Source organism: Poecilia reticulata, unplaced genomic scaffold, assembly GCF_000633615.1.
Source record: "Poecilia reticulata strain Guanapo unplaced genomic scaffold, Guppy_female_1.0+MT scaffold_131, whole genome shotgun sequence".
In the NCBI taxonomy this organism is placed as follows: Eukaryota; Metazoa; Chordata; class Actinopteri; order Cyprinodontiformes; family Poeciliidae; genus Poecilia; species Poecilia reticulata.
Genome location: NW_007615014.1, coordinates 1,218,771 through 1,234,247, shown reverse-complemented (window position 1 = coordinate 1,234,247; position 15,477 = coordinate 1,218,771). Strand labels below are relative to the sequence as shown.

General features: G+C 38.2%; 1 protein-coding gene across 2 annotated transcripts in view; it reads right to left on the bottom strand.

The window, feature by feature from the left end:
* ntm (neurotrimin) overlaps positions 1 to 15,477 on the bottom strand; it is a 64,791-nt gene that overhangs the window by 20,557 nt on the left and 28,757 nt on the right. For both annotated transcript variants that reach the window (XM_008401852.2, XM_008401853.2), the window contains exon 2: positions 6,294 to 6,526. In XM_008401852.2, the coding sequence (XP_008400074.1) occupies positions 6,294 to 6,526 (233 nt within the window). The remainder of the gene's footprint in view (positions 1 to 6,293; positions 6,527 to 15,477) is intronic.

Genomic DNA, 15,477 nt, shown 5'->3' with positions numbered 1-15,477 from the left:
AGGTTCCTCAGATTCAGTTTGCTTTCTGTAATAAAAACTCTTGTTGGTAATTCAGATCAGAACCAGTTCTGTTAAACACATTCCCTGGAACTGACCAGTTCACTTCTGAGTCCTAAGGTAATTTCAGGTGAACTTGCTCCCTTTTATTTGTTTGAGATTTGTTTTTGTTGATAGATGATTCCCATCTGAAATCTTTACTGCAAAGAAGAAAAAAAAGGAAAATGTGTTCAGCAAATACCCTCATGATTGATCATATTATTGATAACATGTCATCAGTCGTTGACATTTTTAATTGCATTGCTTTTGTACTGCATGAGTTTTAATCTGTTCTCAAATTGTTGCAAAGAATTAGATTTTATATGGCATCCGTTGATCTTAAAAGCTTTAACACGTCAAGCAGCACTTTACAGGTGTGGTAGCAGTTCAATTACACTGCCACGTGAAATAACAACGATTTAAAATAAAACCAGCAATTTACAACCAGCTCCACGTATTCCTAGTTATTTCTACTCCTCATCCAAATTTTAGATTCTTTTACTTGTAAAACAGAAAGATAGACTGGGATGAGTTAATTTCCTTCAGGAATTCCAGTAAAGAGTCAAATAAAAATATATAGTAATTAATATACTCAAACATCAAACTATGGAAGTAAAATCCTCATTTTTTTCTCTTTGCAGCAAAGAGTTAATTCATAGTTACTTAAGAAAAATTGTCCATAACAAGAAGACATTTGTTCATTGAAACTGATCGTCTTTATTGTTTAGTTTGAAACCTCTGCTCCTGAGGTTACCCTAACCTCTAACCCTACCCAGGAGCAAAAGATGCTCAGTTCTTCCATTAATTTATAGTTTAACTGTGTATTCTTTGCATTTTACAATATTTTTCAGTATTTATATGCTGATAGGCAGCCAGAGGAAAGTGTAAGCTAATTAACTTGAACACTTCTGAATTGCACATTCTGTTTATTTTATTCATTCTTGCTGGAGGATGAATACTGATCATACATACGTTCCACTTGATCTTATTTATCTAAAAATGCAGTCAAATTATGATTCAAATTGGTTAAAGAACATTTTCCATCTAAGGAAACGCAGCAGACTGCATGTGCCGTCGACTTTACTGCAAACCCTCACTCCCTGAGCCTGCATGTGGTGACAGCGGAAAGGAAACTTCCAGGAGAACCAGGCTTAGAGTCAGCAGTAATCTGCTGTTACCAGCTAGGAATTTGAGAACGCAGAACATGCACATAAAAAAGAAACAGATCCAGGAGTACTTTCTACGTCACAGAGAAGTGAGACGTTAACGGCAGTAGTAGTTCCTTTGGCGGCTTCATCTAGGAGAGAGACACATCTTAACAGATAAACCCTGAGTCCACTTTAATGGATGAAAGAGAACACACACATTTAGATGTGCCAAAAACTCGACCAATGGTTTTTTCTGGGAGTGAGATTGTAAATAAAGGGTGATATAAGAACTACAGTCAGAATGTGAGGTCTACACGACGTGGAAAGAGGCCGTGTGTTAATACTCATTGGTGCCGGCATTGAACCACTGTGACATCTACACACTCCGTCTGCTAGGTAATTACATAATACAGCAACTTGGCCTTAGCTACACACTTATCTATGTCAAACGGAATCAACTGTGATTTATGTCCACTCTGTTGACAAAGTACCTTATATCCTCCTGACTACCAGTAGTTCATTTTTGTCCTCTGTAGAGGACATTTCTAAACTTGAATATCTCCCACCCCCTGCATTCTACTGAATTAATTCCTTTTGGTATCTAGAGAGGACATTTAGGGCTTTTCAATGATACCACATGTGAAGGGGTGGGACTTTTGTACGTACCTTTTTCTAATTCATAAAAATGGCATTTATCAGTAATAACACATTGTATGGGAAGACACAAAGTAAGTGCATACAACTTTTTATTGTGAAGATTTTGGTTTAAAATGTTGTTGGAATATTCTAAATAAGTCTTTTAGCAGTATATTAAAACATTCTATAAATTATTTTGACTGTATTTTATTGTGGTATTTAAAAGTTGAAAAATTGTCCTCTGTAGTGGACACATCATATTTCAAAAATCAAAACTTTTTTTTCAAAATGTTTTTTTTTTCAGAATTCTAATTACCTAGACTGTGGGATTTTAAAAAAATGGTGATTGGACAATATATTTTTTCCTGGTAGTCAGGAGGATATAACATTAGCACAAGATTTTCATTATCGGTTGTCCGATGTCTGACAATGTTCAATCTCAATCACTGTATTTTTATTAGGGTTATCAAATTCATTACATTTACAACCAGTTTGAGATGAAAGTTAAACCCATGCTGAACTCAACAGTTTATTCAAAGCTTCAAAGTGAAAGGCCTCAGTACAATGTAGGTTTACCAAGAATATCTGCTGTTGCACCATCGTCCGTATTTGCGCTCATTACCTACGAACAGCTTCACACCATAAGTGCATCTCTGTGAAAATCTGATCATCCGCTCTGTGTGAAGGAGATTTTGTTGAATGAAGCCACACTTCACGTTGAGTGCATGAAATAAAAGAAGGTTTTTTTTTACACTCAAACACACAAAAAGACAATTGATTCAAATAAATGTCCCAAACTATACTGACTTCCTAAAAGACATGCAATTATCACGATGATGAAGATACCAGACTAGATCCCAGAAACAGAACAGATGCATTTTGCTGGGCAAGGTGCAACATTGGGAGAACAGGTTGGCACAGTTAAATTTCAGTCAATTTTTTACAGTACATTCAGTTGACACAAAACATCTCTGACTGAACACACAGTTGCAGAGGTGTTTTAAGACACACAATATCTTCAAACATTGTTTTAAGACACACAATGTCTTCAAACATTGTTTTAAGACAACACTATATTAATAACTGGTACTTCCTACCGCAAATAATTGGTGTTGCATTTATGAAACAAAACTGAAGTTATTATTTTTGGACTTAAAGAGGAACGATCTGGAGTCCAGCACACAGCTTCAGTGATTACAACTAAAACCTAGTGAGGCCTGAAATCTGGGAGTAGTGATGGACTCTGACCTGAACCTTCAGAGCCACATAAAGACAGTCACAAAGTCGGCCTTCTATCATCTGAAGAACATCTCCAGGATTAGAGGACAGTAGTCCTCTAATCCTGGATCACATTTGTCTTTAGTCACATTTATTACAGCAACAGTGTCTCTACAGGTCTGCCTAAAATATTAAACCCTCCAGATGCAGCTGATCCAGAACGCTGCTGCTCGAGTTCTCAATAAAACCAGGAAGTTAGACCACATCACACACCACTGCTCTGCATCCCCAGAACCAGAACCAAACATGTAGATGCAGTATTCAGCTTCTATTTATCTCAAATCTGGAACAAACTTCAAGAAAGCTGCAAAACAGCTGAAACACTGTCAAGTTACAACGTGACATTGAGTCTTCCACCCGGGAGACCTGTGTTCGAGGCCTGGCTGGAGTTGGGGCAAAAAGTTACAACGTGGGTTTTTAGTCTAGATTTTTAGTCTAAATCTAGACTAAAAACCCACCTGACTAGAGTTGCTTTTGAAACACAATCAATGAAGCATTAATCAACAATCTGATTTGAAACGACGGCGCTTGACAAAATGTAATGTTTCCACTGTTGACTGTGTGTTCTATAACTTTGTATTTTTGTGTTTTCATGATGTAAAGCAATACCTTGTTGCTGAAATGTGCCATAAAAAAATGATTTGATTGATTGATGATTCAACATTAATGCAAGACAGACGCCGGGAGTGGAGCACCTGAAGCATATTGTTGATTCAATGTTTAATCTCAACAGAAAGTGGAAGCAGGATAAGAATAATAACATGTAGCAACATTTAAAAGGGAATATCAGGGCAGAGGCTCAGTTCAGTGAACTGATTAGAATTCCAAAAAACAACATGCAGTTTTTCTTTGTTTTAAATGTAACAATATCAACAAAGGTTCATATCTTGCCCATCTAAGCTGAAGTCTCACACGGGCAAGGAGGAAGAGCCTGCAGATGCAGAGAAGAAAGCTGCATATTAATGTATTTCAATTAGATTCTGTCTGCTGACCGTTTTACACAGTATTATGAATCATGACGATCAATATAAAAAATGTCAACTTTGTATTAAAAGTGTCATAATTTACCGAATGACGCTTTATGACAACAGTCATAAATATTCATGGAGGCTTATTCATGTTCATGACAGGTGTTATGTCATGTTTATGACAGTGTCATGACAGTCTTATTCATCCACCTTCAAATAAAGTGTTACCACACCAGCAACAAGCTTGATGAAGTGGAGCAAACAAATACACCTGTGGCACAGAGTCAGGACTTTTGACTGCAAAAGTCCGATTTATCATGTTAAAGTGTCTTGGCTTTGTAAGCATCACGCTAATAACTGTGTCTTATTTGCTTCTGCTGGAAAACATGAGTTATGTCAGTCAGACCTAAAGAAAGTAGCAGCTATGATCAACAAATGAAGCATTCCTGCTTCCACTAACTTTTATGTATGTTTTTTTAAAAACAACTGTCAAAGAAGAGTAACTCGCTTATATCAATAACATAAGGAGGAAAGTGAAGCAAAAGTAAAACAGAAAAGAAAATCCAAAACATAGAATGATTAAAAATATCAAAATTGCTCAGAGCCTTTTGTCTGCTGTGCTTTCCTGATGCGTGAGGAGCCTGAGGAGCCCCAGGCTGATCATAATGAGGGAGAGACAGGAGGAGAAACTTCACCTAAGATGCTGTCACAGGTAAATGCCCAGTCAGCGGCAGAAACCAGAACTCAATTCAGTTCAGTTCATTTATAGAACGTCAATTCACAACAAACGTCTCGAGGCGCTTTACAAAAAAATGATTTCAATTCAAGCACACATGCATTCCAATTGATCTTAGTTATGGAACTGTGCAGTTTGCTTAATTAATTATTCAAAACGTTTTAAAATGGTTTCCGTCTAAGTCACTGACTTGCAGTATTAACTCCTCCTGGATGAGCATGTACTTTGCTCTGTCGTTGACTTGTACAGCAATCCCCCATGCCGAGCATGCAGGCAGTGACTGTGGAGAGGAAAAACTCCCCCTAAACAGGAAGAGACCTCCAGCAGAATCTGGATTAGTACAAGAGCCCATCTGCCACAACCAACTGAGGGCTTGAGGGGAGAGAGTAATTTATACGAGTTCTTCCTGTCAACTTCCAACTGAGTTTGCATGATGGTGCATGCTGACCTGGTGCAAATTACAAGCACCCAAAGACATTTATTAAAAGGGAGGCAAATATTGCTTTTGAGAAATCAGTTTCCATCTGTCTTCTTTGTATATTTGAATAAAATATACATGCCTGGCACGAATGGTGGAGCATTTTACAAATTAGGTAGGGAATTATTCACAAGATAAGTGCAGCAGTTAATGGTTCAGGTTTGTCAGATCCACTTCAATATGTATATTTATTATCTGTGCATTTGCTAGTACATCTTTGTTGGTGGCTAACAATGTGTATAGAAATGACTGGTAATAAAAAAAGTATTTTTAATTCCTCTTGATCTCTTATTTGTATGTGTTTCTTTGGTTCCAAGTCGACAGTATTGGCTGTTAAAATACATCTTCCTGTAATTTCACACTGAACACTGTAGAATAGATCCAGGGCAAGGTCTACCAACTAATGAAAAACAACAAAAAAAGGACACATAATTGATGTTTGGTTTTTCTGAATTCATTTTTCTTGCTGTTTTTTTCCAACACAGAGCAACAAGGAAATTGTGCCAGTCTGGGTCACATATTATTACTCTTTGACTTTATTTATTGTTTAAAAAAAAAAATCTTTGAAGGTATTTCTCTCCGCAGCACTTCACACCCTTGATGAAATTTTTGGGATTTAAAAAAAAAAAAAAGATCCTTGGCACCATTCTCAATGGGTCCAGGAATGTGAGGTGGGAGCATTATTTTCTGAAGAGTTTGTGCCTTCTACAGCTTAATAAATGAAAGGCAGATAGGCGCCAGTATCACCAGGATAAAAACACAGTTAAAGCATATTTTATGATAAATCCTAATTCTTTCCTACATGTTAGAACTAATACATAAATCAAGTGAAACTGCTCCTGGTTCCTTTCAAATTCAGAGATAAAACAAAACAAGCAGAATTAAATAACCACAAGTTATTGGAACCTTCTTAACACTAAATACTTACAACTTTTTTGATGTTATTTATCTACTGCCTTCTCGCTAATTCACACACACAACAGTAGCCAGATTGCTCTTAGACGTTCATTTACCTTGGACAAGAACATGCACTGAGGTTGTTCTCGGCCTTCTGCTTGTCTGGACTGCGCACACATACTGTCCTTCATCCGTCATGTCCACATTTTCAATCTTAATGGTAAACTCCTCCTGGTTAAGGGTCACCAGACTCACTCTGGGATCAACTGACCATTTGTCTTCTCCGGCATAAAGTATACTGGAGCGGTTCAGCCATGCTGTGTGTGTCACAACGTCTCCCTGTTCGCACCTGCGAAAAAGAACAAGCAAATAATGTAAAGATTAAAACGCAGACGGAAATTTCTCTGTCTACATGTCAGTCTCAGAACAATGACTTAATCTACTGCGTACAATCAGGTCAAAGTTAAATAAAACCTAATCTATGGGCCTTGAACAGTTGTGCTCTCCATTCATTCACTTTAGTTCTTTTTTTTTTTTTCTACAAACAGCCAACCTTGTCAGATTTTGGCGGGTGTGTTTTTTTTTTTTTCCCCACTCGGGTCCTACAGGCTTCAATTAAAATGTTCTGGTTTGCAGAAAGTGCTCCAGCGGAGCCATACGCTTTCAGGCCCAAAACACACGGCTTACATTCGAGATGACAGTCCCTCTACGACCCGACCGGCTCACGAGAGCCAGCATCCGTGCAAGAGTTTGTGTCAGAACTCCCGGCAGCATCAGCACAAAGCGGTCCGGCACTAAGCTGAAAGCTAATATCCCCGTTTCACTCTTTCATTCATTCTGTACTTCTGAGGTCCCACCGTGGGTAAGTACTCTACTTTTTTCTGTGCCTTTCTATCTCTATGTAGCACCTCTTTCACTTACACTCTCAGTGCAACGTTCCAGTTTTACTGTGTTTACACTGAGCGATTAAATGACTTCATTTTTATAGTCCAAGAGATACATGGCCCATCTCTAAAGTCTAAATTGGTTTCAAATAGTGACCACCAAACATTTACACTTAACCTTTTCTCATTTCTTTTCAACATTTTTAAGTCAATGCTTCATTATTTTTTTGATGTTTTTTTGATGTTTTTACCTATTTACACTTCCCACTGAATAGCAGTAAAATCTGTAAGAATTTGTAATTATTAGATCATTATTTGCAACGTGAGTTCATTTACAATATTCAAAAATATCAAAAGTGTCTTAAAACACAAATTGTGGTTTCAGCTAATAATAGGCATTTAGATAGTATTTAATTTGTTTTTGTGGGTTAAAGCGTTAACCTCTAACAAACAAGCAGACTTTAAATAATGGTCGTAACATTTCTAACACTTCTAAACTTTTGCTATTGCCTGCAGTTGAATGAAAGACCTTCTAAAATGTAAAAAGTATATATATAAAATAAACTTAAATAAATTTAGAGGAACTGAGCAATTTTTCTGTCAAGGTTTCAATTTAATCAGAGAGGGTCAGTAACATGAACAGCTTCCTGGCATCACCTTTCAGTATCACTGTGATGAGAAACGGTAGGGTCATAAAGCTGCTGCTGCTTTGAAGGGAATGAGAAAATGGAAGAAGTATATAAGACTGCACATATGGGGAGGTAATAGGAGGAAATCTCTAATGGATCTTTTGTTAAGCGCTGCATGCTATACAAGCTAAGTTTCCTACGCTATTTATTCAGAAACTCTCTTTTTAAACCGTTACATAAAACACTTCTTTTTTTTTCTTTTTTTTTTTCCCCCATTCGCAGAAATGTAAAAAGCTTTTCAAGTAGATGCAACAAAATGAGCCACACTTTGTGAAAAGTCTAATTCAGAAGTATCATTTCACTGCTGCGGCCTTTGTACAGAGTTATGGTGTAAGTACCAAACTGCATACACTGCAGGAAGAGATGTACAGAAAACAATGCATCGTTTTCAAAAAGTCCCATATCTTGATGTGTCCATGAAACACTAAAGAACAACGTGGGGGTGATGTCGGTGGGCGTTTGCCCTGCAGTTGGTGGGTCGACTGTCCGAGGCCTCGCCCCGTCCGTCTCCGTCATCGTGTCTTTGGGCAAGACGCTTCACCCGCCTAGTTTGCTGGTGTTGGTCAGAAGGGCAGGTGGCTCGATATAACAGCATCACTTCTGTCAGACTGACCCAGGGCAACTATGGCTACAACCCAGTAGCTCACCATCAGCAGGCCTTTGAATGTGTGTGAGAATGGGGAATGACTGATTTCACTGTAAAGTGTTCCTGAAATGTCTGATGTCATTTCATGACATTTAAATGACTTTTTTTTTTTTTTTTTAGAAAAAAATCCAACTTTATGGTGAACAACCAATTTTACTTGTATAATTGTAGTAAGTCAAGCGTAAGTCTATAAGACTGTACAAATCGCACAGGTTAGAAACACTTGTGAGCTTTTTAACACGACCCATTTTCCAAAAAAAATCTACGCTTGTTAGAATTTAACTGACGAATCTAAACATCACCCTCTAAAAAATCAGACGTGCTAGTCCCACCAAAACCTGACAACAACAGAGCAGGAAAATGTAGATTCACTTCAAAAAAAACTGCAGCCATCAAATATGAGATGTTTGATGAAAATTTGGAATGGTGATATTTGGAATTACAGTATATGATAAACAATAAGGCACAAAATTAGGTATATATACGAAAACCTGCACAACAATGGAAACATGCATCACATAAACTATAAATAAAATACTTATGCCAGCAAATGTGTGTATATCAACTCATTTTTTTAAGTTTACAGAATCACTAGATATACAGAAACGTAAATTTGCTTTACTGAGCTAATTTCTTATAAAAAAATTAAACTGTTTGATCGTTCATGTTGCCATTCTACTTGCCCGTCAGCCTCTCACTCAATTTTATTCTAAATTTGTCAAGAGCACTGTAAGGTATTGTTTTCTCACACTAGTTCACATAAAATTCAGGTTGAATGTGCTTCAAATCGTAATGAAGGAAAAGTGTGTTGGTGCATTAGGCAGAAAGATATATAAATGGATATATTTTAGCTGCTGTTTAATTTATAAAGTTCTAAATCAATTCATGTGGTTGGGGGTTAACACTGCTCTGGCCTGAGGTTTTAGACTCTGGGTGCTCATTTTCAGCCCAGCTGCCTCACAATAAGCCGTAAATCGCCCCCGAAATGAACCGAAGCTTCCCGACGCACAGTAGAGATCACGCTGAGGATAAAATAACAATAACAAAGTAAGAAAACATAACAGAAGAGAAAATATATATTTTCTTGAATTTAAAAAAAGCTATAAAACTTGAGCACTTATTTCCCTCTGTATCAATATGGTGCAGATGTTAAAGCTAAAAGTCGCCTCGTGTATTTCTTGTGTAAACTTTGTAAGTTTACTGTATTCAGCTATAAGGATTTTTGGCTGTTTTTTTTTTTTTTTTTCCCCAACATAAAAAGCTTTTTCAATATTTTTTTTTTCTGCTCAATATTCTCAGAAGTGTCTCCAGCAGTTTTCACTGAGACGTTAATGCATTCTTCTTGGTGCATTGACCACTTTACCATCAAAGTCGTCTGCTGCTAAGTGCACACCTTCCAAGTAGCTTATTGAAAAGTTGCACTGATCTCTGCTATGGAACTTTGCTGCTCTGAAGACAAAGAGATGCTCCATGACCTGTGACCTGTTTGGGTCGCGCCCTGATCCCTGGAGGCTCGTCTTCACTCCTTACTCTCTTCCGGTCCTTAAAAGCATCTTGTTTTGATCTCTTTCTTTCCTGCACTTTACTTAAGAATCCCATGAGCTACACAATCGGTCTTCATACTGCCTTTGACTTTGTATTTTATATAGTCTAACAGAAAAAGTACTTAAATAATCAGGTTGTGTAGCTGTGACATCAAGTGTGCTCAGTCTTTCCTTTTGATTTCACTTTTTTTTTTTTCCATCTCTTTTCCAAGTGTATTTTGCAGGTATACAGCTTTACATCAGAGTTACACCCATTCCCATTTGAAGCCTATCATAGTAGGAAGGAATTAAATAACAGAGTGCAACCTGAACTAGAGCCTGGCTGTTCCAGGGCTAATGCAAAGACACACGAGACAGAAAAATGTACAGCTTCTAATCTGTGTGCTCGGCAGAGAGGAGCTGGCCAGACGAAACGCGCTCATGCCTAAACTCTAACGCTATATTAATAGGTCAGCTGCTGTCTCACACACTAAATAATAAAGTTCATGTTTATTATGCTCTCTGATGAAAACAGAACAGAAAGTAACTTAGCGTGTACAAATTGCTTTTGAAAGTTCTTTCTCTGCACAAAACCATTTCCATGACCCTTGCTCAAGCAGAGCAAAGGTCATGCACTTCAGAATGAAATATAATTTCTACAAAATGTCAGCATTCTAGAGCGCAAATTGCACAAAATGATGGCATTAACTGGTTTTTATGACATTGTCTGCTTTACAACTTGAATGTCCACTTTTGCATAAAGTCCATCCTGCTGTTAGTGACTGGGCTTTTAAATGTCAGGAAATACGATTTCCGTCAGACTTTGGAAACAAACATATTCTTTGTTAGGTCATAGTGGTGAGCAGCCTTTAAACGAAAACATTACCTGATTACCCTTTGTTATTTAAGAGATATAAAGATCATGCGTTCATATTAATTTTCTGTGTCTTTCAGCAGGCTCTCTTAGGTGGCAAACAGTCATCATGGCTCCTAGAGTGCTGCTGATTGGATCCCAAGAAATGGCGAGCATCATTTTTTGGAAATGCTCAAATGAACATTGAAGATCAGATGGACTTTTAGTTCTTTTCTCCTGTCTGACTACAAGGATTTTTTTGGACAACAACCATTACACATCAAGAAATGTGAGTCTTTATTAAGTGCACCCGTTTAATTGCTTGAAAACACAACGAGAAACTCAGTCGATTGCACGGAAGCGATGGAATCCACTTAGACATTTACACACGGGTGAAGACGACTCACTGAAATTTAAACCTGCTGTCTCCATGCAGAACAAAGGGGATTTATCCGACTTTAAATGTGGGATGTCCTGTTGGTGCCAGACACTAGACGGCCCAGTTCAAGTGTTTTAGAAAAACGGTAATCTACTGGCGCTTTCCGAGTTTACACAAAATGGTACGAAAAAAGAGAAAACATCCGGTAACAAAAAGGCCTCATGATGTTAGAGATGAGCAGAATGGGCTAACTGATCTGAGGCGACAACAGCAGCTCAAACAACCCCTTGATGTGGCTTTTCATTGAAGCTAACATCAGCTAAATGTAAGTCAGGACTCCAGCTTTCCCGAAACAAAGGCAACAGATGACACTCAAGAATATATAATATTGAATTTTACGGTGCTTTGTTCAAACCTCATAATATTAGTTTCTTTGTGTTCATTTGAGCCGCCTTACCTGCATTCCAAATGACTAAATTATCTATGACTGCAGTAATTGGTAAATAGATTAAGGATCAATTATTTTTGAGGATTCCAAAATTCTCCAAATAAACCATTACTTTATTTTACCGCTAAAGTGATGCTTTATTGGTCAAGAATAATAAAGAATTACAGTCTCAAATTAAAGTTTTGTCATTAGTGAAATGGTATTTGTAATCAATATCAAGCTTATCAATTAGTCTAAACTAGTCTGAATTTAGAGCTAATTTGCCTCTTAATCTTAATAAGATCAAACTAATTGACAATCTAAATTCCTCATGGATTAAATCTGCCTTGTCTATATTCACAGTTTGTACTGAACTGTGACAACATTTAATCATTTTATTGGTTCTTTTTTTCCATCTATTTTAGGATTTCTACTGTTTTTACTTTGAGCAAATATTAGTTTCATCCTTCTTTCAATTTTTTGTGTAAAAAAATTATTTTTTGTTTAAAAGAATTATTACACAATTCTTTTGTGTAATAAACTTGTGTATGATGGAGAGAATCTGTGTGTATTTAGTCCATAATCAGGTGTAGGATCTTGCTGTTCAGCGATGGAATTAGGCCTTATTTTAAACCTTACGCCTTATCAGGGAGGAATTTAGAAACAACAACTGAGACTGGATTATTTGACTATTATTCTTTTGATAATCAAGTCATGTCCTGACTTGGTAGTTTTAATCTAAATTATTGGGTCTATAAATAAATCGCCTAATTCGTAGTTAAGACGGGATTCCTGATGTAGCTTATCGAACATTTTGATGGACTCAAGTAAGACAGAGACGATAACAAGAAGCTCAAACAGAATCAGGGTGGAAGTGGCGAGGTTAGAATTTTGAAAAGTTTTCTTGTCCTGTTTTGTGGTTCCTTGGTACAAGCTGAGCATCTGCATGTTTTAAACACCACAGAGACCACAGAGTATTGTTGCTGTCTCTTCATGACCGCAACATGCCGACCATCTGATGGCGGCTTTCAGCAGGACGGTGCGCCGCGTCACAAAGATCAAACCATGAGTGAACTTTATTCCATTTGCCTTCACAGTCACCAGATCTAAGAGGAGCACCTTTGTGACATGGTGAATCACAAAATGCAACTAACAAATCTCTGCCGATTGAATTGTTAATATCGATATTAAACCAAAATCTTGCAGGAAGGTTTGAATTGTTGAATCCAAGCCGTGAAGAATTAAGACAGTTCTTAAAGCACAACGGGGTTCAGCCTGGTACTGGCATGCTGCATCTAGTAGAGTTGTGGGTAAGTGTGTGATTTCTTTCACACAAAGGGAAAAAAAAGTATCTAGTTTGTTTCACACCCTGAGTGAGAGAATATGTGTCACAGCAAGACAGGCGAGTTCAGACTGCCTACAGTCTCTTGCACTCACTGAACAAAACTATGATTAGCATGTTTTCATTTTACACCAAGCAGAAGGTTTAGCTTCTGTTTTTGCTAATTATTGGAAGACATCAGGAGAGAGAACGTGAAAGAAGCAAGAGGGCAGAAAAACTGTTATGCTTCAAGACAGTGGTCTCCCACTCCAGTCCTCAAGGGCCAGTATGCTGCAACTTTCAAACATGTGCTTCTGCACACCCGGGTTCAAGATTAGCTCATTAGCAGAGGCACTTGATTGCATACTAGTCAGGTGGTTTCACCATTTCATTCAAGCATGTAGGACAAGGGACACATCTGAAAGTTACAGAACTTTGGCCCTCGAGAACTGCGGTTTGACATCACTGCTTAAGAGAAGACTTAGCAGGGAAGCTGGCATTCTTCCATTCATATGGATAAAACGCAGAAAAAAAAATTACAACTTCTTGATTGTTTCAGTAACTGCTGGTGAATCATATAAGAACTACTTGGACATCTTGACATGGTGGAAGTGTTTGACCAGAAGATCCCACCTTATGAATTCTTCTGTTTAAGCAAATAGCTCAACTCTGAATGGGTTAAAACTTTACAGTTGCAACACGGGAACTTAATCGATATTAAGTGGGTGGACTGTGCTGTTGCTAACCTTGAACGGTCGCATGATGCGTTTGATGCATTCAGAACATGTTCCTGTCAAACACCCACAGAAAGGTGAGCTTTTCAAACCTGTATTTTTAATGTATTGCTTAAGAACATTTTAGCAGGTATACAGCTTTACCTCAGAGTTATATCTGTCCCCATTTGAAGCCTACCACAGCAGGTAAACAATCAGATAGCAGGGTGCAACCTGAACTAGCGCCAGGCTGTTCCAGGGCTAATGCAAAGATACGCAAGACAGAAAACCTCACACTAGGTCCAACTCCTAAGGATAGTTTACAGTTTCTAATTTGTGCAGAAAGGAGCTGGCCGGATGAAACGCACTCATGCCTAAACTTCTGGTGCTATAATGATCTCTGTCAGTTCCCATAGCCGTCTTAAGTTGGTTCTGTTCCCAGGCTATTGCTGATATCTCACTGATCATCAAAGCAGTTGGGATCATTGGACGTTCCAGTTTGACCTCCTTTCTGCACCTACTTTGATCATTTCCGTTTCAACATGGTTTCATTTTATGGCCACAATGACATGAACAGATCATGGCAAAAAAAAATAACAGAGTGCAACCTGGACTAGAGCCTGGCTGTTCCAGGGCTAAAGCAAAGACACACGAGACAGAAAAATGTACAGTTTCTAATTTGTACATTTTATGACTTCTCCCAGTCATAAAAGTGACTAGGAAGAATCTGGCAACCCCTCTTGGATTTTTTATTTATTTTTTTTACACTTTTTGTTGCTTTTACAAATCAATAATGATCAATAAAAATCTTTTTTTTTTTTTTTTTTTTTTTTTTGCAAAACATATTTTTAACATGAAAACTTGATTGCTTAAATATTCAGTCCCTTCAAGTCAGTATTTATTTGATGCAGCACGGCCAGGAAGGGTCTCTGTCAGGCTTTCATAAAGATCGCTTCCTCCGGGTCTGAATTTCAGACAAAGCTTACAGACATTGTGTTGGCAGCAAGCACCTCATGTTGCTGCCCCCCCAGCCCCACTATGACTTCCTGTGGTCTGTTCTCTCCTGCACTTTCTGTGTCTGCGAGACGTCTCCAAAGGTGGTATCAGAACTCAGCTTGCCTTGCATTTCAGGAATTTCTACTATAACAGTGACAGACCGCAATCGTGTTCAACTTTAAATCACAGGAGGAAGCAAATGTCTAAGAGGGCAAGGTTTCCCGTTAAGTAGAAAAGTCCAGAAATGCTGACAGGTGCTCTGCCAGTGTTTAACAACACAACAGTGTAAGAGGTGACTGTGCTACATGTGACGTGACTGAGGCCGGTGCATCGAGCTTGACTGAAGTAGTGTTGGGAGGCCTTCTGCAAAAATATATATGAAGGAATCCAACCTCTAAACAAGAACCTCTTTTATCTACAGTGGACATTATGTCAGCTCTGAGTGAACTGAGTCTCTTGTGAATGATCCGTTCACGAGAGCTGTTCATGGGATCGCAGGGTTGATTCGTGCAGAACGGCTCCTCTTCCAGCCTACAACATAAACCTTTCACAGAATTTAGGACTTTAAATTTGTCGTTTTGCTTTTTGTTTGTTATTTGCCCCTTGTATTGTTTCTTTATTCCGTTTCACGCGCTTTTTAATTGTTTATGTGACAGATTGGAAATCCATGGGCATTACTATGAAGTCTTCAGTCAAAACAAACCTTTTGCATCAAGTTGAGGATGATTTCGTTTCCATTAGGTCGACATACTTGTCTCATTTAGTAGACGACACCAGTGGCGCAAAAAGTGGGTATGCAGGGTATGCAACGCATAGGGGCGCAGCACCAGAGGGGGCGCCAAAACCCCGTCTGGAGGGGGCGGCGCGCC